Below are 21,653 nucleotides of genomic sequence, written 5' to 3' on the forward strand. Positions count from 1 at the left end.
CCGCCAAAGACGTTGACGTGGAGTACGCTGGGGTTGTTACACGGCATTGAGAAGAGCCCTGCATGATGCAGCATGATAACATGATTAGTGAAACTCACGTCAGCTACCTAACTAGCCAGCCTGCAAATCTCACCACAACTTCTATTTCATACGGGCCCTGACAGAACAGACAAGCTGGCCTTCACAAACACGAAATAGTGGGGTGCCAATAGGCACGCAGTCATTTCAAATTGATGCAAAAGTTTTGTTTTTCCTACTAAATTGAAGATAAGGGTCTATAGAACAATCTTGGTCTGAGGGCCAAGAAACCAGATTGAAAGAAAATAGTTTTTGGCCCATTTTCTATGGGCTCACAATGGAAGAATATGGGCCTGAATCGAGAATTGAGACTAGTAATGTCAATGTAGCCTAAGTAGTCAAAATCTAAAGAACAACTTAGAAGACCATCATGAAAAAGGGCAGTCTATAAAATAACTGACAAGCTCTTATTTTTGTGTCAAATATTTATTATTTTTCTAAAACGTTTATTGATTCAATTCATGGGGGGGGAAGGGGGGAGAGAACAGCACATCCATCCTCTCTCCAGTGTACAGCAAACCACAGCTGATAACGTGTTTCAATGAAGAGCACACAGCATGTAATCATGCACTAATGTATGCTAATATGCGTGTGTGTGTTTGCGTGTGTTCTATATTGAATATAACACACAATTATATAATATATATTTACATATACATACACATAATGAAGATTAAATCACACAGTCTGAGATTGTAGGCCAATCTACTTCTCAGTCTGAGGGTTGTTGGCACTGCTGCACTGAGTTTATCAGTGTGTGTGTGTGTGTGTGAGAGAGATCTGGAGTCGATTTGGAGTCTCTCTACATCGTCCCAAACCTCAATGCCCCCCCCCCCCCCCCCCCCCCAGAGAAGCACAGCAGACTCCCGCCTTGAACTGTACACCCCCCTCCCCCATCTTGCTCCAGAGATGACTAAAGGAAATCTTGCAAATTTTCTTTAACTGCCTAAACAATGGTTCTCCCAACATATACATTAAAAAATAAAATTAAAATAGAACAGATACATTTCTTAGTAAATAGGAACATTATTTGACTTTAACATCACATCACGCCCCCTCCTCCCAGCCCAAAGGGTTTTGCATAACAGATCAGTTTGATTAATTCTTAAAAAAAAAAGAAAAGAAAAAAACACGTTTTCACTTCAGTTGAATGGGTAATAACAGTGGGCTGAGTGACAAGAGAATTTTAATAGAGTCTCTTGATAGAACCATAATCAAACCATACACCATGACACGTCACCATCCGTTTAACAAGGAGGTTCCGAAAGCTGCAAAGCCACACTGTTGACAGTTGTGATTACTAAAACACACCGTGGGACACATTTACCGCAAGCAGACTCTTTTAAAGTAAAAGTGGTACATGCCAAGGTAACGGCGGGTGTAGGGGGAGTTCTGGTCTTACTGGGCCCTGAGAAAACCCTGTGGACTGCTCCTCTGGTCTCCAGCTCTCAGCGAGTGAAGAGCCTTGTGTGTTTGTGTGTGTCTCCCTCTAGTGGTCCAATACAGGAGGTGAACACTCTGCTGCCATGCCCAGTGCTGATATGTGGTGTGTAGAGCGAGCAGGTAGCGGGATGGGAGAGGAGGAGGCTGAGGCTACAGTCTGACACTTGAATTCATAAAAGCATTCTTTTCATTTAGATAATTTTGGCAGTATAATTTTTTTTTATAATAAAAAAACAACAACTGATGGATAAAAGATAAACTTGTTGGCTCAGCACAACTGGAAGTAAGACGGTCAAGAGCAGGGGGGGGGGGGGGGGGGTTGGCAAATCATAGACAAAACAAAAAAACACTAACAGAACAAATAATTCCTGGTAAGGTCACCAGTTGTGTCCATTGAAATACTCTCTAAGCATCCCTCGGTTAAAGAGGTGAGGATCCAGAACCCTCCGCCTTACCCTGCCCCCGACCTCTGAAAACCCTCCACACTGAAGGAAACCCCCCGAGATCCCCTTATCTTCTGCTAGAGCGCCGGCGGCACGTCTGGTGACTGGAGGGGGGGGGGCATCAGGGGGGACCGCTGTGTGCTCACGTCCCATTAAGAAGGGAAATTAAAAACATGAAGCGAAAATGAGGATCTCAGTGTGACGCTGCGGAGCTCCAATAGAACATGATCGGACTTTTTCATAAAATCTGTACATTTATTTTTTTCATTTTCCTTTTCCGTAAGTCTTCATGATTGGCATGTCCAAAGGGGACATTTGCTGTTTATTTACTTTCCTTAAATGTGTATGTTTACTGAATATTTTAAGATACTTGGAGTCCCGTTGAGTGTGTGTGTGTGTATGTGTGTGTGTGTGTGTGAGAGAATGTGTGTTGATGTGTGTGCGTGTGTGTGTGTGAGAATGTGTGTTGATGTGTGTTCTTTGCAGAAGAGAAGCTGCTGGCCGTTTTCCCACTGGGTTTCGCTAGCAGCACTTTTTCTTTCGTTTACTGTTCTTGCCGAGCCGGATCACGTCGTTCTGTTGCTGCTGCTGCTGTTTGGCCATCACGTCCTTCTTGGCCCTCAGCACCAGCTCTGTGATGCAGTTGAACATCTGGGAGAGAGAGAGAGAGAGAGAGAGAGAGAGAGAGAGAGAGAGAGAGAGAGAGAGAGAGAGAGAGAGAGAGAGAGAGAGAGAGAGAGAGAGAGAGAGAGAGAGAGAGAGAGAGAGAGAGAGAGAGAGAGAGAAGAGCGTGCGTGAATGAGTGCGTGGGGAAAACGGAGGACTGCGGCCCGTCGCGCCTCTCACACACGACGCAGGCGCTCACCTCTTCGACGTTGATGTTCTCTTTGGCGCTCGTCTCAAACAGGTTGATGCCCATCTGCTCCGCAAACTTCTGGGCGTCGGTCGTCTCCACCACCTTCGAGTTGGGGTCGTCGTTTTTGTTCCCGACTAGGACAAACACGCAGAACAACAAGGTTACAAGGTATTTTTTACACAGACACACACACACGCACACGCACACACACACGCACACGCACACGCACACGCACACGCACACACACACACACGCGCGGGGCATAACGATACATGTATTCGTATTGGACCGAATCAGTACGGACGTCACGGTTCGGTGCATGGATTTACACGGAGAATACACGGTAAAAAATGAAATAAAACTGGCGTGCAAATTAATTAATGTAATGCGGAACTAATGTTAGATACGCATGATCTTTAGGGACAACTGAACTGCAACCCCCCCCCAACCTACTGTCTGCAGTGGATACGCGAGCCGTAACTGGGCTGCGCCAAACCGCACCTTCACTACTCCACCAAGCCAATGCGCCATGGCGCATTGGTTTGGTGGAGTAGTGAAGGTGCACCGAACCGCAACTTCACTACTCCACCAAGTCGCACCGAACCGACCTGCACCCTCCGGTGGAAATCCGCCATTTTAATTCTGAGTACTTTGCACTTTCATAAATAAGACATGCTGCATTTTCAGTTTTATAACTGATTGTCTTATTTTGTTTACAAGTTACGGAGTCTGGGGATGATGTGGGGTACTTATTGTTTACATCTTTCAGATTACACAGTTCAGGCTGTTGCAGGTTACATCCAATAAACTGGATATAACCTAATGGGGCGTGATGTGGTTTCTTTCACAATGTCAGCCGCCGCGAGTAACGTAACTGCTGGTGAGGAGGACATTGTTTCTGATTTGCTATCTACCTCGTTTAAGGTTAACTTTTAATAAAAGTTGGAGTTAATAACAGGGAGACACACACCAGAGCATTTAAACTCCCAACTACCGCGGTACCCGTGGAAGATGCGATCAACCAAGGAGTATAAGCTTTACTGCTGATGTTTGATTTGTCTGCTGTCATGCCTGGGGCCGCTGTCATTCATTCATACATACATACATACATGCATGCATGCATGCATACATACATACACGCATGCATGCATGCATACATACATACACTACTGAAGTGCACACACAGCTTGTTTGATGATGCGATTATTTGTCTTCAGGATTTGCATTCTGCTTAAGAAATGGCCGTTTTTAGTTTTTGCGATCACTCTCTCCGTGCTGCTCGTTGCATTGCCACGGCTGGAATCGTCCGTATACACTTTAGTTTCAGATCTGTTATTGTCCTAACGTTTAACGTTTGCAGTACTACAGAGAGTAAACAGAAAGCTCAGCTGGTGGATAGCTTTTTTTTGCGAAGGGGAAAGGTTTAAGAGTCACGGTTCGGTGCGGGTTTTGAATCTTATTGGCTTCACGCCGATGAGGGAGAAGAGAGGAAGACTCACCTAATATTCGGCACACGTCGTCACAGTTCTGGTTGATTTCATGGAGCCATCGCTTGACGTTGACGAAAGACTCGGCGCTGGTGACGTCGTACACCACGATGACCCCGTGGGTCCCCCTGTAGTATCTGAGGAGGAGGAGAAATACCAGTCAGGAACACTAACCCCCAAAAAGTTAAAAATTATTAACATTAGTAACATTTGATTCTCCCCGCATAAAAACGACACCGGCATATGGATGAGGCCTGCCCTCGGCCCCTCACCATGACCAGTCGAGAGGAGGAGTGAACGACAGAGTGGAAACTGTCGCAAAAGACATTGAAAACCGCTCCCCAGCAGAATAGAAAAACCCCACCAACATCCTCCTAACTAGCACGGATAGTGAGATAAGTACAAGTATGACACATAGTAGTACTGCTATGAGAACTTATAAGTAGTAGTGTTAGTATGATAAGAAGTACGAGTATGAAACATAGTACTACTGCTATGAGAACACATACAGTAAGTAGTAGTGTTATTATTCTAACACTACTACTAATACGTTCTCATAGCAGTAATACTGTGTCATACTAGTACTTCTTAGCATACTAAGTCGTACGAGTATGACACACATAGTACTACTGCTATGAGAACGTATAAGTAATAGGGTTAGAATAATAAGTTGTACTAGTATGACAAATAGTACCGGTATAATAATGGTCAGATATTAGGCGAGAGGATGACAAGGCGTATACAGTTCTATGGAGACTCAGCTTTCATATCGTTTGTGAAGATAGCATGACGTGAAAAATATCGTTTTGAAGGACATTAGCATTTAGCTTCTAGTAGAAGCAGCCAACCAGCCATGTATGAAGAACATTGCCTCAAAACAGACTCCTTATCAAAAAATATGACTATAAAGGTTGGCCATGGCCACCTATATAGTCTCAGTACAAGAACATGCATCTGTCCCTTAAAGTTTGAGTTTAGGAACAGGTTTAATAGATTCTAAGAGACCAGGCCGTTGTGGCAGTCAGTCTCCATAGGGACTTAGTGTAATACAAACACCCGTTACGCAACAAGTAGATTTCCAATAGATTAATCCTATCAACAGTCAGTGAAATGTGATGATTTGCTAAATGTTAGAACGCCTTATAAAAGGTTCAGACTGCAGCCGTCCGCCCATTGACTTCCATTAAAAACATAACATTTTAGGAGTCAAATATTTGAATAAGTATAAAGTATAAAAAAAAGTATAAAATACTAAAAATTATAAAATGATAGCGATTCCAATTCCTTTCGATTTTCCTTTTGGTCCAGTGATGCCATCTACTGGCGAAAGTTGGTAATGCTCGGAAATACGTTCTTCTGCGACCCTGGCAAGGCTCTGGGGTTAGAGGGCAGATGACTCGCGCTACAATCTTCTTGTTCTTGTTTCACAGCGGTTTCAATCCAGCTTATTCGTTCGTTATCTCCAACTTCTAGAGAAAAACTGACCCAGCGTCTATTTGATACAGGCGTTTATTTTTCAAAACGTGTAACCACAGCCGGCAAGTAAAAGGGACTCAGCGTTTAATTGGGACTCAGCTTTCAATTGAAGTTTTATGGTATTAACCAATATCATGGCTGTTTATGGCATATTAACCACTCCTAAGACTCTGTTTATGGTTTACTAACCTATAAGACACTGTTTATAGTATACTAACCACTTCTAAGACTCTGTTTAGGGTACACTAACCACTACTAAGACTGTTTATGGGATATTAACCACTCCTAAGACTCTGTTTATGTATATTAACCTAGGGCTGCTCGATTATGTAAAAAAAATCCTAGTAACGATTATTTTGGTCAATATTGAAATCACAATTATTCGAACAATTATTTTTGAGTTTGAAAACATGATGTATTTATTTAGCATGTCTCTCCCAAAACACACTTTGTAAATGAGAACTTTGAAATTTCACCTTAAAAAATACACAAAATGGTCAAAAAGAAAATGTTAAAATCTAAAATAATGCACAGATATGTATCCAGCTGTTCTGCACTTTCAATAAAACATTTAATGAAAAATAAATAAATTATTCAAAAACTCGATATTAGTTTTGTGAACGTTTGATGCTAAAATCTCGACAAAAATTCGATTAATCGCCCAGCCCTATATTAACCACTCCTAAGACTCTGATAATGGTATACTAACCACAACTAAGACTCTGTTTATTAGGGATGGGCAAAACGATTCTTTTCCGGGAATCAGTTCTTTCAGTTACGTTCACTATCACGATTCGTTTGTTTGACTCGTTTGATTATGGAATAAATGTTAATCAACATGCATGTAGCCTACTACTTTCTAATTTTCTGGCGAAATTACCCAGGTTAAGTTTAAATATTAAGCATATATATAAAGCACATATGTGCCTTTTTTTCATAAATATCCTTAATACATAATGGGGTGCAGTAAGAATTAAATGCCGTCTTCAAAGTAGAGCAAATAAGCAGTGAAGCACGTTAGCAGCTAGACCAAACGAGACATGTAATGGTAGGTAAAAACAATACTTTATTAAAGCATGCAATTGTGATATAGAACAAAATAAAAAGAAAACATTAAGTGCTTGCATGATATTGAAGCCTACAGCGACCGTTAGTTAACTTGCGTGGTGGTGCCTTATCATTTGTTTACCCATGGGCCATGGCTCCGCAATTGCTACCTGCTGTAGTACTCTCATTGGCTGAATCAATGAGATTGTTTTAGACTCAATCAATATAAGGTCGCGGGGAGACAAAGCTCTGTTCGTTTGTATCTTTTATTTACCTGACCATATTTTTGTTATGTTTAAAAAAAAAAAAAAAAAGAATCAGTTCTCTTGTTTTGGGAATCAGTTCTCGTCGTTCACCTTCGGGATTCGTTCGTTCTGACCGAATCGTTCGCGACCGACCCATCACAACTGTTTATGGTATACTAACCACTACTAAGACTGTGTTTATGGTATACTAACCACTACTAAGACTGTGTGGCCCAGGGGAGACAGAGGGTGAGGGTTTGTTCCAGCCTGTGCTGCTGCGGGTGTCCTGCCGTCTGAGGACCTATGAGGGGCCACCGGCTGCCCGGTGGAGAGCCTGGCAGCGGGGCCAGTAGGGCCACACTGCACAAAACACCAACACAAAGAGGCCTTTGTCAGTCCCTTTATGGGTGTGTTAGCAAGTGTGCGTTGGTCCACGTCAGAGTTGGTTGTCTATCGACGGGACTGCTTGTGTGTCCCCAGGATGTGACCGGAGGAAGCAGGCCACCGGGTACGGTGTGTGTGTGTGTGTGTGTGTGTGTGTGTGTGTGTGTGTGTGTGTGTGTGTGTGTGTGTGTGTGTGTGTGTGTGTGTGTGTGTGTGTGTGTGTGTGTGTGTGTGTGTGTGTGTGTGTGTGTGTGTGAGAGAGACGGAGTGGGCAGAAGGGACCCCTACACCCTACACCTAGCCCCAGCAACAACAAGTTCCACATCCTCATGCTGATAACACGTCCATAAAGCCATCGTTATCAACAGTATAGTGTAATAAATCAAAGTGACTCACTCTCCTTTCACATTTAGAAATGGATCACATGGCATCAATTATAATAACAGAAATACGCTCAGACACCAAAACGTCGGTGTGACCTTGTATCAGCGCATGATCTCCGCCATAGATTCACGAGAACAAAAGTTGCTACTTAAAAACGAGTAGCAGTAAATACGCCCCCATTTCAGGTCCAAAATGCAGCAACCAATCGTAACATCACGACAATGAGGACGGCTGGCAGGCCACAGAAGCCAGGTGCAGGCAGGTGGACAACCAGCAGAGGTCCTTGTGACAGCCTGTCCTCTGTGGGGACGTTCACTCAGGGTCCCTAATAAGCCACCGCACTGCTCTACTTCTGCAGACAAACAAGCCTGCTACTGACCAGGGATTCCTGCACGGTGACGGAGGAATAGAGGTTTCTATTCAATCTGAGAATCACGTGTGTCCAGGCGGTCTGAGTTCTGGAGATCCCTCCATCAGAACTTTACCATCGAGGTCTACCCATGCTGAGTCCACTGTTCTGTGGTGTTTAAAGAAATTCTAGAGCTGCGACATGTGTCATTCGGCATCACGCTAGGGAGAAATCAAAAGAGGCATCGATCTGATTGCCTTCCAGATTGCCTTGCCGAAAGCAGTCAGGACTCGTCTGGGATGGGTGGTATAGAAACCAGCGCTCGCTGCCTCAATGTGTCCCTAGCCGGGTCCTGCATGACAACATTCCCTCGGCAACCACTCGTGAGCAAGTAAAGAATAACTCACATTTATGACACACAAGCGCAGCAGTGTGGCAGGTCTCCCGCTGCATTAAGAAGGTAATAAGACCGAGCTGTGTCGACCATTGCACCCGAATCCTGCGTGCACTTTGAGAGAAGGGCCGAGAATCGACACATTAATTTGACGAAAGAACAACACATTTATGAATTAATTCATTATTTGATCACAGCTGCCCCGGGGAGGTAATGCAAAGCAGAGACAAATTTTCACTTCAGAAAGTTAGGGGCTTTCTGAGGCATTCAAACCAAGACATCTACATTTGGTGAAAGAGGACAGAAATACAAAGCAACAGAAGGTGCACTGGCACCGGCAGCGAGGGGGTGTTGCTGAACACTGCACCACAACAATGGGGGCAGATTGTATTGGCTGGGATACAGTGTTTGATCCCCAAGTCCACAGCCTGCCTGTAGGTATTCTTAAACGAGATGCCTTACCCATACCCGCATAGGATGACCTGGATCTGAATTGACTGCAATCTCTGCCGAATAACATTTTAACCAATCAACTCATGTCCGCATGGAAACATTAAACCCTAGAATAGTATAGCAGCTTTTGAATAATATGAAACCATACATGAGCGATGTTATATAAGAATTGTGGCACAAACGTTCACAATCTGTTTTTCAGAGTAACGGAAAAACATAGAATTTCACTCCCGTTTTCTTTAAATGTCTTATTTCAGTAACAGTGACATTGTTGATAACACATACTACCACAAATAAATAATAAAAATGACATGGGTTAACCAGAGATTGGCCAGAGTTGGACCAATCACAACCGTTTATAGGATTGCCCTGTGAAAGCGCCTCTGACACTTTTTCATAAAACAAACCCAAACAATAAGCAAGATCGCTGCCGCTTACGTTGCTCAGATTGGTTGTAAGTCTATCTAATTGCGTCTAGAGACATTTTGGTCTGCATCTGTTGAGAACGCTCCTTGGGAATCAAAAATGAACTGAGAAGTTTGAGACTAAGAAGCTTTTACGAATTGGTCAGGCGATGTCAGGCTAACGTACAGCCATAGCCTATCTGAAATGTCGTGGCGTGCTAATTCATAATGGTCTGGTATGGCAAGAATTTCTTTATTTATGCTATAGTATGCGGTACAGTTTCGAAACAGGGTTCAGATCTTCGTTACCGATTCAAGCTCTAGCACGCCCACCAGTTTTCCGGTGTCTGCTGCCTCACCTGGGGCGCCAGAGGAGGGATGCAGTACTACTAGACTACGAGCCGGGATCTGCTAGTGATTCCAGTGGTGATTCCTGGCTGTTAGTTCATGCTTATTGTGGGTTTGTTCTCTGTGTATGTTGGTGTTTGTGGTCTGTTGTGTGTGCGTGTTGTGCGTTCCCCTTACGTGGAGGTGATTGTGCGGAAGCGCTCCTGCCCGGCCGTGTCCCAGATCTGTAGCTTCACCTTCTCGCCATTGATCTCCACCGTCCGGATCTTGAAGTCCACGCCAATCGTGGTGATGTAGCTCCCTGCAGACCACACACACACACATTAAGGATATAAATAGCTATACAACAATAAACAACACACAAGGCTTGTGGCGGAGGTGTGAAGGGATGCCAGAACTTGCCTGAAAAAGTGTTGTCTGCAAATCGCAGGAGGAGACTGCTCTTTCCCACTCCTGAGGGGAAAGAAAAACAAGGAAACAGGGTCGTTGATGGAGAATATAAGTATTTCTTTATATTTGTGCACATCAGGAGGGGATATGGCATGAGTCCGTTGCATCTACAACTCCAGTGACACTCAGATTCTAGGTACCCTATCGCAGAAGAACCACACACCTGGGCTTGAAGTGAGGCACAGCTGCTGCCAGGCCTATTAGAAGCAGCTCTTCTACATATATGATAAGGGACGCTTGTCAAACAGAACTTTAATTGTCTTTTTTGAGGATCAAATTTGAACTTATGTGTACAAATTGTTAATATAAATCAGGTAATCACTTAACATTAAAAAGGGCACTTCCATAATGTGCAGCCACACTGTACCCTTGAAACTAGAACCCAGTTGTATATGAGGGATGTATGTGTGTGTGTTTTTATAAGTAGCACATGGCAATATGATCACAGTAAAACACTGCAGTGTAGGACATAAAGATGAATGCAATATAATAGTTATATATATATATATATATATATATATGTATAAAACAGTTCATACATGTATTACCCCTACACATCTATGAGATACAACACTTGACAGACTCCGTTCAGTTTATTTTTTGTATACTGCATACTTTTTGTATGCATAATATTTTGGGCTTATTATACGTGCACAATTAGCTTTTCCTGGCTGTTGGTTTGTGCTTATTGTGGGTTAGTGCTTGTATGACGGTGTTTGTGGTCAGAAAATAGTGTGAAAAAAACACTGCAGAGTTCATAAAATTTTCTATCTAAACTTCAGCAGAAAGAGATGTGGTGTGAGGTAGTGCAGAGAAACAAGAGATGACAACTGTCATTTAAAGGCCACTGGTGTTCAGGTTTCTATGGACTTCTGTGTGGCTCAGTATTTGGGAGGGTCCCCTTTTCTCTTCCCAACCTGTCTGTTGTGTTTCCTGGTTTCTTGTGTTTGATTGGTCCCAAAGTTAAACCGCTCTCAAGTTTCCGTGGTATGCCCAGTGCAGAGGTTTTGTTTAAGCTGACAATGGCATTGAGGCTACAGAGCAGAAGAGAGGACATCTCCTTGCGGCGGCAGTGCCTTTGAATGTGCGAAGCAAGGAATAAAAACACACAAAAAAAACGTCTTTATATTGGTAAAAAAAAACAAAGGAAGCAAGGAAGCACTTGGGTTTGCATGAGCGTTTGTATATATAACATTTACAGTGTAACACAAAACTTTCCTAGTATCAATACTACCATGAAAATGTGAATGGTTTAACACATGTACATAACCCAATTGGAGGGAGGCTAAAATGTTAACAGGTTGAATGAATGTGTCCAGCCGGTTTTCCACTTGATTATAAGACAAATACCAAACTACTGTCTGTTGTGTGATTCTCAGTCTAAACTTTGTGTATGGTTATATTGGAGGATAGTGTCCAAGACAGTGATGCTCTCCCTGTGCAGCTGAAGGGACACAGGCCCCTGTGTACAGCAGCAAAGACTGGCTGTGCTGCAGCCGATGGGGTGGTGCCAGGATGGGCAATATCAATGAATGCTTGTCAATGAATTAGTCTTATTCTACAATGGGGTCGAGGGTGGAGAACGACTTGGAAAGTCATAACCTCAGATATTGTCCTGAAGACCAAAATAAAAAAACAATGCAGGAGGCTGAAAAAAATAAATAAATGAATCAATGGATTTCCACTAGACCTTTTCTGGCATTTATTACACCCGTTAAGGAATAGTCATAAACCCCATTTAGGGCCACATTTACAATCGAGGTGTGACCAAATACACACTCGGAGCAAATTCCCACTATAGACCCTATATTTTGCAAAACTAAGTATGTGGTGCAATCGGTTCCACGTCAGTCTTTTAATTGTTTGCAGGGTTAAATCAAGTAATTATATCGATCTATGTATCTGTATAGATGTGCATACATCTATACACACAACGTACAGTTTTAGTAAACTCTAACCCGCATGTAGACAATCCACAAGTTATAGGCCAGTTCCACAAGCTAGCTAGTGCTAGCTACATAGCAAAGATGGCAAATATTATGATAACTTTCAGCTAGCTACCTAGCCAGCCAAGCATACAGATACACATAAAATCCTCCAGGACCCTGCTTACGTCCGTTCCTCTAATCTGTGATCAGTGTGTGAGCAACGGCGTAACCTGATGGAAACGAAACGTCCCCATATCTGCAGTCGATATCCGGCCTGATCGGTTGAAACGACCGCCCCTGACACCGACCTCCGCCCTGACATTACCGTTTAATTGACCCAGTATGGCTTAAAAGCATACTTGGTTTAAATATACAAAACCTCAAATGAACAAACAAGAGTGGTAAACACACACACGGTGGCCCACGGAGTCTCTGCCTGCCTTACAAAAACACGATAAGGCCCGTTTCCCGTAATGCATCCCCGGAGTGGGCTTACCACTGTCCCCGATGATGAGCAGCTTGAAGAGGTAGTCGTAGTCCCTGGCCATGCCGGTAGTCGGTGGGTCACCCCCGCCTGATGCCTAGTCCTCGCTCTTCCTCTCCGCTCGCTGTTCGAACCCGTGGCCCGTAATTGAACAGCTCAAACCGGTATGGAGGGAAAAAACGACCGCTACCAATGCTAAACTTCTAGCCCCCGAGCCGGTGGCTTTTTTCACGGGGTTTCGCGGTGTCAGCAGTCCTCTCACTCCGTTGCAAATAGCCGGAAACTCCGCTTCCTTCTCTGGCAGTGACTGCACCCAACTATCAGACCGAGGCTCAGTGCGCAGACGCGACGCGCAATAGTAGGATGCCAGTTTCTGTCAATTATATTTAACTTCTTTTAGAAATAAATTTCACAAGTTTGCACATGTAATTAACGTCATTAAGTTTCACTATTAAAAACAATCTTTTTCAGAATAACCACAAAAAAACTAATCAGATCATGTTTTTATTTGTATTGCTTTTTACAACCATTTCACTGATCAGAATGTCATTTCTCTTGTTATATCAAGTTGATCCCTCACAATCACACAAGGTCCAAATAAAACTGGGTTGATTATCATTTATCTCCGTCTTTATTGATTCTCAAAATTATTTTTGTAAAATAACTGGCACACTGAAATAACTTGTCGATAAAAGATTTAACATCTCATTCCAACATCAAGTTACATTTAAAAAAACCTGCTGTTTGTAGGATAAAAATTATAAATGTGAAAACAATGGACTCTAAAACAATAAAGGAGGGAAAAAAAGTAAAGAAACATTAAGGAAAGCATATGTAAACACTGTCCAAGGTCCAGATATGGCAAAAAAAAAGAAGTTGTGTGTGCTTGGGATTTGCATTAATTTATGTATAGATGACACTTCAAATCAAGCTGCTCTTGCTCAAGAGGGCTTTTCTCAGTATGCTTGATTCGATCGGTCCCGATCACGTCAGGATGGTATCATCAATCTCTTCGTTAGAATCTGGGAGGCTGGCTATCTTCTTCAGTGACCGCCGGTGGCAATCTGACAGCAGGTCGTTACTGGCCGCATCCAGGATGGCAGCGACGCTCTGTAGACAGACAGAAACATGTTAACCACCGTTAGAAATCAACCCACTACCGCGTGCACCACACCTGATGACAACCAGAAGGGAATAGTTTTGCCACCTCGAAGTCCTACGATCCATGGCGATACAAACGGGGGGGTCGTTAGGAGCTAGCAGCACACGCTAGGGGGGCTCACCTGCATTGTCTCCTCGCCCTGGCGCAGGCGCAGCAGGCTGATGATGGTGTGGTCGCTCTGGGCCCGGACGCTGGTGTTCTTGTCCTTGGTGTTGTCCAGCAGGGTTTTCAGCAGAGGCTTGATGTGGCCGGCCTCCAGGGGGGGCGTGGCTGCCTCGCGGAACACCCACCACAGCACGCGCTCCGACGCCAGGCGGATGTCGCTCGACTGGTTCTGCAGACACTGCGCGGGGAGCCAAAAGGTGTTAAAATAAATCTAACAGATGTTCAATACAAACACGACCAGAGGGTTTGGCTTACTTTTGGTAATCCTCTGATCAGAGCGACCCGTTTTTGTTATTTACAGTTCAGGTGGCTTGAAGGCAGGCTTAGAAGTTATGCAGAGAGAAGCATGTCATGATAAGAAGCCAGCCTTACCTTGACAAAGTGTGTGATGATGCGCTGGGGAACTGCGCTGCCTCCCTCTGCTCGCAGCTGATGCCTCATCAGGTAGCCCATGGCTCTAATTCCACTGGTGGCGATGGGAATCTGAGAGGAGGGGCGGCACCCCACACACACACACACACACACACACACACACACACACACAAACAGTTATGGCGTTGTTCCATTGGCCCTTTTTTCCGTACGAATCACGCTAATTGGCGTTTCCACTATCAGTTTAGGCGTGCTGTACCGTACCGCGCCCGGGAAAGACCTTTGAGGCCGGCCAAATTATTTGTTTGTTCCTATAACTATAACATCCTATTAAAAGGCAATGACGGTTTAATAGAAGTGCACAGCGGTGATGTTAGTTTGACTGTTCTCTTACAAAACCAAATAGCTCGCTGAAATAGAACAGATTTCGTTCAGATGGTCTTGGTGTAATGACTATTGAATACCATATTTCACACAATAAGGTCAACGATATCTATATTCAACACGTTTCTTTTCATATTAGAACCAGAAAATTCTACCAACCGACTGAAATCCACTGGCTTCCAATAACTGCCGGATTGGATTTTGAGGGGCTAGTTCTCAACTATAAAACCCTGCAGGTTTTAGCACCATCCTACTAGAAAGATCTTATGATTCCCTTTCGTCCTTCTTGGCCCTCCGGTCTTCAGGAGCCTTCTTTCTATTCCAAAAGTGTAAAAGAAACCAGCAGGAAACCAATCGTTATCTAATCCCTATCTGTGTAACAGTCAACAACCAGTAATCATGGAAGCAGACTCTGTTGAGACATCCAAATCCAAACTTGAACCCTTCGTCTTCACTCCGTCAATTGGCTCCCAGAGGGGCTCCCTCAGCTCTGGTTGCAGCTGGTTTGATCTCAGGGCTCCAGACTGCTACCAAATGGTCATTTAGCGACCAAAATGTTAGAGTGTGCGACTGAATTTTACATCTGGTCGCACATGTGCGACTAGTAAATTAGCCCTTTTTTATTGTTACACGTTAAACGGGGAAGGGGCGAGTCAACGAATCCGGAATCTGCAGCAGGCCAATGAGGGTGAGAAGGATAGGGAATGGCCCCTGTTAGTAGCTAATGTGTGGAGGGGGAGGGTCCTAGAGATTAAATATCGAGCATGCGTAAACGTCTCTGTGAGCAAACTATTGACTCGTTTTTCGGACCTGCGGCTAGTGTGCCAGTGCCAGAGTCCTGCACGGATCTTATTTTGCAAACCCACACCCACAATACTTAAAACCGCATCCGACCCATGTTCCCACAGTAGCGCAAATTACATTCCACACCCGACCCGCTATAAATTCAGATCGACGCCCGACCCACACCCGAAGGAAAATTAGACACATTAGATGGAACGCTTTGGAATTACACTACGTGGTGTTTGGCCTGGTGCTTTGGATTGCTGTGCAAAAAAGCACATCATCCACTGTTGACGGTTTAGTGGACTCCTCATATAACATATCCAGCAACGGAGAAGTCTCGCTCGCAATTGCAAATCCCGCGTCCGACCGGCGTTGTTCAGGCGTCCGACCCAACCCGCACCCGTGTCCGACTCATTACATTATTTTTCACCCGTTTCATCCAAATGTGTGGGTGACCCGAACCCGGTCAGGACTTCATGTGCCATAAAGGGCTTTTCACACGGGAGGCGTTTGTCTCAATGGAGAGGCGAGCAGGCAGAGAGGAGGCGCAGCGTCCTGTCAAGCGGCACGATAAGCGAGGGGCTTGTTTCATTAGCGGCCACAGTGCTTCTAGTGAAAAAAGTTAGTCTGGAGCCCTGGATCTGTTGGCCAGTACTGGCATACAGCTGCTTCTGACAGGCACTAGATTAGAGGTAGCCTTCATGTTCTGTCCATCCTGCCCAATCAAATCATAGTGCCGCCTCGTTTGAGTGTGTTGCAGTGACACTGACCGGACACCTGGACACCCTTGACGGCTATAAGCTTGCTCACTGGCCTGAACCCCATCATAATTTAAACCAAACATTTTTTCCAATGATTTAAAATGTTTGCTTGTAACACTGCTGTGAATGTCAAACATTATACTCATTGCACTCGTCACCATAGCTGGAAGGAGGGTTCATCCACTCTGCTTTCCTTCAAGAGTTCCTGCTTGTTAATTAAGAGCCCAAAGGCCCTAGCAAAACCCATTTTAAACGTGCCACCCAAAATAAATGATCCACTATATGGAGTGTCCCCCCGTACTCACCCGGTCGGCGGTGGCATTTGTGAGGATGGTCTCGGCCACGGTGTCCCGGTACTCCTCTGCATACAACTGCTCGGGGGCAGACTTCACTGCATTGGCCAGGGCCAGGCTGCGGCCGTGACGCACCATCCAGTCCACACCAGATATGTCAGCTGCAGGGACACCGCAGGTCATTGGTATACAAGTAACACCATGCAATGTGTTATGGAGACAATTTAATGTTCCCAATGTAATGCAATTTAAGCATTTTAGTTTACTTTGTAATTCGCCTGAGGTGTCAGATTATTGACTACAAGGATCAGTCTTGACTTCTAGCTGCCCGGGTACTGGCCTTGACAGACATACTCCTCCGTCTTAATTAAGTCTTAATCTTAGGAGATCGATGTGAGGCTAGAGCCCAGACCGAACCATGTAGTGGAACAGAACGGGAGGACACTTGAACAGGATGGTCTTGTGGCTAATCAGCAATGACATGGATCAAAAAATAACAGTGGGAGACGCCTTGGATAAAACCGTTTGCTAATTGACCCAATAGTCAGACGATGGACAGCTTGGCAGTTGTAAACTCTTCATTAAATAGGGATTTAAGCATAGCTCCATTCTCTACAGCATTAGAGGTTCATACTCATAGGCAGGTTTTCACTGTCCCAAAGCACACAGTGTTGGATGAAGGCCCTCAGTGGCTGGAGGCAGTACATTTACCTACCCAGGATGTGCTGCTGCAATACGCTCCTCAGTTCCTCCTCCGACAAGAACGCACACAGCTCACCGACACAGCCTGCAGACGACATGCGCGTCGCATCCTACACAAACACATGGTATCTACAGTCATTGTCAGTCTAGACCACATCCTGTGAGATCAGGGTTTCGAATGAGGTGAAAAAATTACATGTCACTCTGTGAACGTGAACATCTCCATGTATGAATGGTCTTTAGTACAATATAGAGCTCTGTACTCCTCCTCAATATAGAGCTCTGTACTCCTCAATATAGAGCTCTGTACTCCTCAATATAGAGCTCTGTACTCCTCCTCAATATAGAGCTCTGTACTCCTCCTCAATATAGAGCTCTGTGCTCCTCAATATAGAGCTCTGTACTCCTCCTCATTATAGAGCTCTATAGTCTCAGCACAGCGCAGTCCGGCGGGCCGCAGGGCGTGGCCGTCAGCCCCCTCATACCTCGTCATGTCCCAGCATGCCCAGCAGTGTGGTGGTGATGTTCTTGCGGATGGCTGGATCAACCTTTGACCCAGCGCCCTGGATGACGAAGCGCAACGCCTGGAGCATTGTCTCCCTGTTGGGAGGCGGAGGGGGAAGGCAATATACATTATAAAGGGAGACTCCACAGCGAATACATTGATCCCCAAGCATAACCACACAAATGTATTGGCACTTCATTTTTATCTATCTATCTATCTATCTATCTATCTATCTGAGGCGTTACAAATATTAAGTTTAAATAGTTTTAAATCAGCCGTAGACAGCAACACCTGGCTCATCTACCCATTCTTAGAGATTCTCTGATTTTCTTAGGGGTTTGTTCCAAATTAGCCATCCACCTCCCTCAGCATGTCTAGCTGGTAGTGAACCACTGGTGGTAGTTTACCATCAATAAAAACAAAAGCGTTAGAGCATCTAGCCCCGCCCACCTGACTCCGGCGTCCTCTGCGTTGCGGATGGCGGCCAGCTGCTCGGTGAACAGCGGGTCGACCTTGGTGTGGATGGCCACCAGCTGGCCCAGGGCCTCGGCCGCCTTCAGCCGCACGCCGCGGCTCACGTCCTGCAGCGCCTTCAGGAAGGTGGTCTGCAGCTGGGGCAGGAAGGGCTTCAGAGCGATGCCCACCTGCCAGGGGAAGGGAGGGTTACTGTGGAGGGTGGACTGACATCAGCCCCTGGATGCCTATCAAGACAAATCCCAGTTTGACTGGCCCTCTTACCCCGAAACAACCAAGTAGCAGTTTGATGGAAGACATGGAACTGGTTGGGAGATTTAGAAGATATTCAAATGATTCCCTACCCTTCTGTTATGAATGGTTACTAAGAATACCATATTTCTGTATTGCTATGTGACAATCATACAGTCCAAACGCACGTCCTGCAGAAGTGTGCCTCCTATTAACAGGTGGCCGTGGCAGCAGGGATGAAGCTTGAGGAACACTTAAAAAGAGACAGGCTTAAGTCAGTGTCCGGTACAGAGACGGAGGTACACACCTTAGCCAGCAGCAGGGTGAGGGTTTCCAGCAGGGCGGTCTTCACCGTCCAGGCAAATCGGTCTCCCAGGATACGAATGAGGGGCCCTGTGATGTTGATCACGGAGGGCCGCAGGGCCTCGGCGGAGGTCAGCTTGATGACGGCCCCCAGGGCCTTGGCGGCCTCCTCCTTCTGCTCGGGGCTGCCGGTCAGGACGCCCTCTCGGAGCACGGGCAGGATGCAGGTCACGCCCTGGATGAGAACACAGAATAAAACACAGTGTTAGGAGAGGATTCAGAGCACTGCTCCAAGACATGGAATAGAGACATGACATTTTAATTACAAGGCCATGGTCCCAACTCGGGTCACACAGCGGCTGACACAATACATCCGCCTGTGTGTTCTGGGAATGGGTCCAACGTTACCTTCTTGGGCAGGCAGAAGCCGGGGAGATGCTGCCCCTTCACGTCTGCACTGACGGACCTCAGGTCCCGGTGCAGGTCGTCTATCAGAGCCAACTGGCTGCTGGCGTCCAGCTTCTGCAACACAGGGACAAAACCAGGCTCAGTACAGCGAAGGACCTTTCTCTGACAGACACCAGATCATTCTATTTAACTGACTATGCATTTCTATTAGGACGATTGCATTTATACTATTAGAAAGTGAAGCACGTTGTCAATCTGATCGAAGACCAGGCTCATTATTGCGTTGCGCACGTGTGAGTGGTATACGGCAGAGCCAGAAGGGGGACATTTGCAGCCATTTGTCACTGTCCGAGCCACGCCCAGCCTTTCTGGGACCACTTTCTAGCATCCCATTCTCCAAGGCCCTTCATTTTGTGGTGCTGCCTGGCCGCTGGCGCCCAGAAGCCCGCTTTGAACATGTATTCGCCGCATCACTATGCTCTGTGCCAAGCTGAACCAACCCACCTTGGTGATGGAGTTGAGGGTGTCCCAGCTCTGCAGCAGGACCTCGGGGTTGGAGTCGTTGAGCAGGCGGATGAGGCCCGAGAGCAGGTTGCGTGTGTGGGCGCTGTAGTCCAGGCGGGTGCGGGCGAAGTAGCCGTTGAGGATGGTGATGGCGGCCTGCCTGAGGCCGGGGTCGGCGCCCCGCGTGGCCTCCAGCAGGTCGTCTATGATGACGCGCTGGCCCACCTCGTCCTCCACGGAGAGGATCACCGTCTGACAGCTTTGCAGCTCCTGAGGTGGCAGGAGGCAACACAAACGCACATGGATGAGAGAAGCAGGGTGTTTTTTGGGTGACGGCCGCTCCAATATCATTTATTATGTTGTGACAATTCTAATCACTCAAAGAATGTATTAACCAAAAGAGGCCATACAATTCCATAATAAATATATATAGTATAGCTATGGATGTTAAGGTTGAAGTTAGGACATTTGTATTCTAAGTACAAGCTTAATGTGAACAGGTCAGTTTCCCATCTCCTTAAACGCATCACGTCCTGCATGCTTCAAATGTTCAGGATTTTTATACATTTTTTAAATGCCAACAGCTGGGACATGTCAGCAAATGCTAACTTCGACTTACCAGTGTAGCTCACAGGAGTGCATTCTCAAAAATCCATAATGGCCAAGTTAGTGCTGCTATCTCTATCGCTATTCTTAGCCATTATCATTATAATTATAAAGGCTAGCAGTCAGCTATCTTTGACATCCAACTATTGACGTGGACAGCTATCTCCTCCTACATGTTTTCATCTCAAGTCCATTCATATTTTAAAATGTACTGCTAGTAATGTCATCTTTTGAATGTTTTAATACTGTACTTTTAAACATACAATTATACAACGGCACTCTGGCCATTGATGGTTTGACTTCAACCGCTTCACACTGAATATTAAACCTTTAAACTTTGGTCAAATATTGAACAGATCCTAAAATTGTCAACTTTATCAAACGTGATTATTTGGTGTTCTATTTGATCCTTGTTGAGACTCAACAGGAGGTCATCCCCAGGTGAGGCCTCCCTAGGCCGGCTCACCTGCTCTCCGTCCTCCGTGTCCAACTTGCTCTTTAGTGAGGACAGCAGGGCCGGCAGGATGACCCCCAGGTGGCGGGTCAGGGCGTCGCCGGCCACCACGGACAGGAAGGCCAGCACCCGCGTGTTGACGGGAGGGGAGGTCAGCTGGGGGGGGGGGGGTCATGGGTCAGTGTGAGCACCCGACATCCTCACTGGATTCATACTTCATCTACACAAGATATTCTGGTATATTATTCTATTGTGAGGGACTCGTGGTTGATCAGATATTTGATCAATAGTTATTTTTATCAGGAAGTAAGAGATATATCCATCTAAAATCTGTCGGCATTGCTATCCCTTCAGCTCTTTACAACCGTAGGAAAGTCGACTACTTAGGAGGGCAACCCTTACCTTTGGCACCAGGTAAGGCAGCACGGAGCGGCTCTTCACGGCCATGACCTGTTTCAGACCGTCCAGGGCGAACCCTGCTGTGGCTTCATCATCCTGGCAACAGAGATATACATATATGAATATACATCTGTACACATTGAGCTACACACTCTCTGGTGGTGAGCGGGGCCTCCTCTCACAAGCTGTTTGAGCAGGGCAGGCAGGATGTCGTCCAGTGCCTGGTGGCCAATGGTGGAGTGGAGCTGCTCGAAGGTCTTGGCTGCGGCCTCGCGCACCTCCTCCAGGGGGTCGCACAGGGCCTTCCGCACTGTGGGGACCAGGGACTCCGAGAACACCAACACCTGCAGCCACACCCATGGTTATTAACGGTTAGTGGGCGTCCCCAGCGAGGATGATGCTTCAGGCGTGCTATGCATCTATCCTAAGTTGCAGGGATACTCTTTTGCCTATTCTTCTCCAAAACACAATATAGACATGTCTTGCACATA

General features: G+C 45.7%; 2 protein-coding genes across 3 annotated transcripts in view; both read right to left on the reverse strand.

Moving 5' to 3' along the window:
* Positions 1-499: 499 nt before the first annotated feature.
* On the reverse strand, positions 500-12,955 carry rab35b (RAB35, member RAS oncogene family b). 2 transcript variants are annotated; one of them, XM_079755259.1, is made up of 6 exons: positions 12,666-12,955; positions 10,190-10,244; positions 9,969-10,088; positions 4,320-4,444; positions 2,830-2,954; positions 500-2,615 (listed from the first exon to the last, which is right to left on the reverse strand). In XM_079755259.1, the coding sequence occupies exons 1-6, from the start codon at positions 12,715-12,717 to the stop codon at positions 2,487-2,489; spliced, it is 606 nt and encodes a 201-aa protein (XP_079611385.1). In that variant the 5' UTR covers positions 12,718-12,955; the 3' UTR covers positions 500-2,486. The 2 variants fall into 2 exon arrangements, with proteins under 2 accessions (XP_079611385.1, XP_079611384.1); XM_079755258.1 differs by having other exon boundaries at positions 941-2,615; positions 9,969-10,092; positions 10,194-10,244.
* A 219-nt stretch (positions 12,956-13,174) lies between these two features.
* The window catches only part of gcn1 (GCN1 activator of EIF2AK4), a 33,274-nt gene continuing 24,795 nt past the window's right edge, over positions 13,175-21,653 (reverse strand). Inside the window, exons 45-57 of the mRNA XM_079742565.1 lie at positions 21,345-21,506; positions 21,166-21,258; positions 20,776-20,919; positions 19,704-19,973; positions 19,200-19,313; positions 18,796-19,026; positions 18,234-18,427; positions 17,764-17,878; positions 17,292-17,388; positions 16,589-16,737; positions 14,353-14,463; positions 13,937-14,158; positions 13,175-13,763 (exon numbers count right to left, since the gene is read on the reverse strand). Coding sequence (XP_079598691.1) covers positions 13,638-13,763; positions 13,937-14,158; positions 14,353-14,463; positions 16,589-16,737; positions 17,292-17,388; positions 17,764-17,878; positions 18,234-18,427; positions 18,796-19,026; positions 19,200-19,313; positions 19,704-19,973; positions 20,776-20,919; positions 21,166-21,258; positions 21,345-21,506 — 2,028 coding nt within the window. The 3' untranslated portion in view covers positions 13,175-13,637. The remainder of the gene's footprint in view (positions 13,764-13,936; positions 14,159-14,352; positions 14,464-16,588; positions 16,738-17,291; positions 17,389-17,763; positions 17,879-18,233; positions 18,428-18,795; positions 19,027-19,199; positions 19,314-19,703; positions 19,974-20,775; positions 20,920-21,165; positions 21,259-21,344; positions 21,507-21,653) is intronic.

The sequence above is a fragment of the Pollachius pollachius genome, assembly GCF_949987615.1.
Source record: "Pollachius pollachius genome assembly, chromosome: 1".
NCBI classification, from domain to species: domain Eukaryota; kingdom Metazoa; phylum Chordata; class Actinopteri; order Gadiformes; family Gadidae; genus Pollachius; species Pollachius pollachius.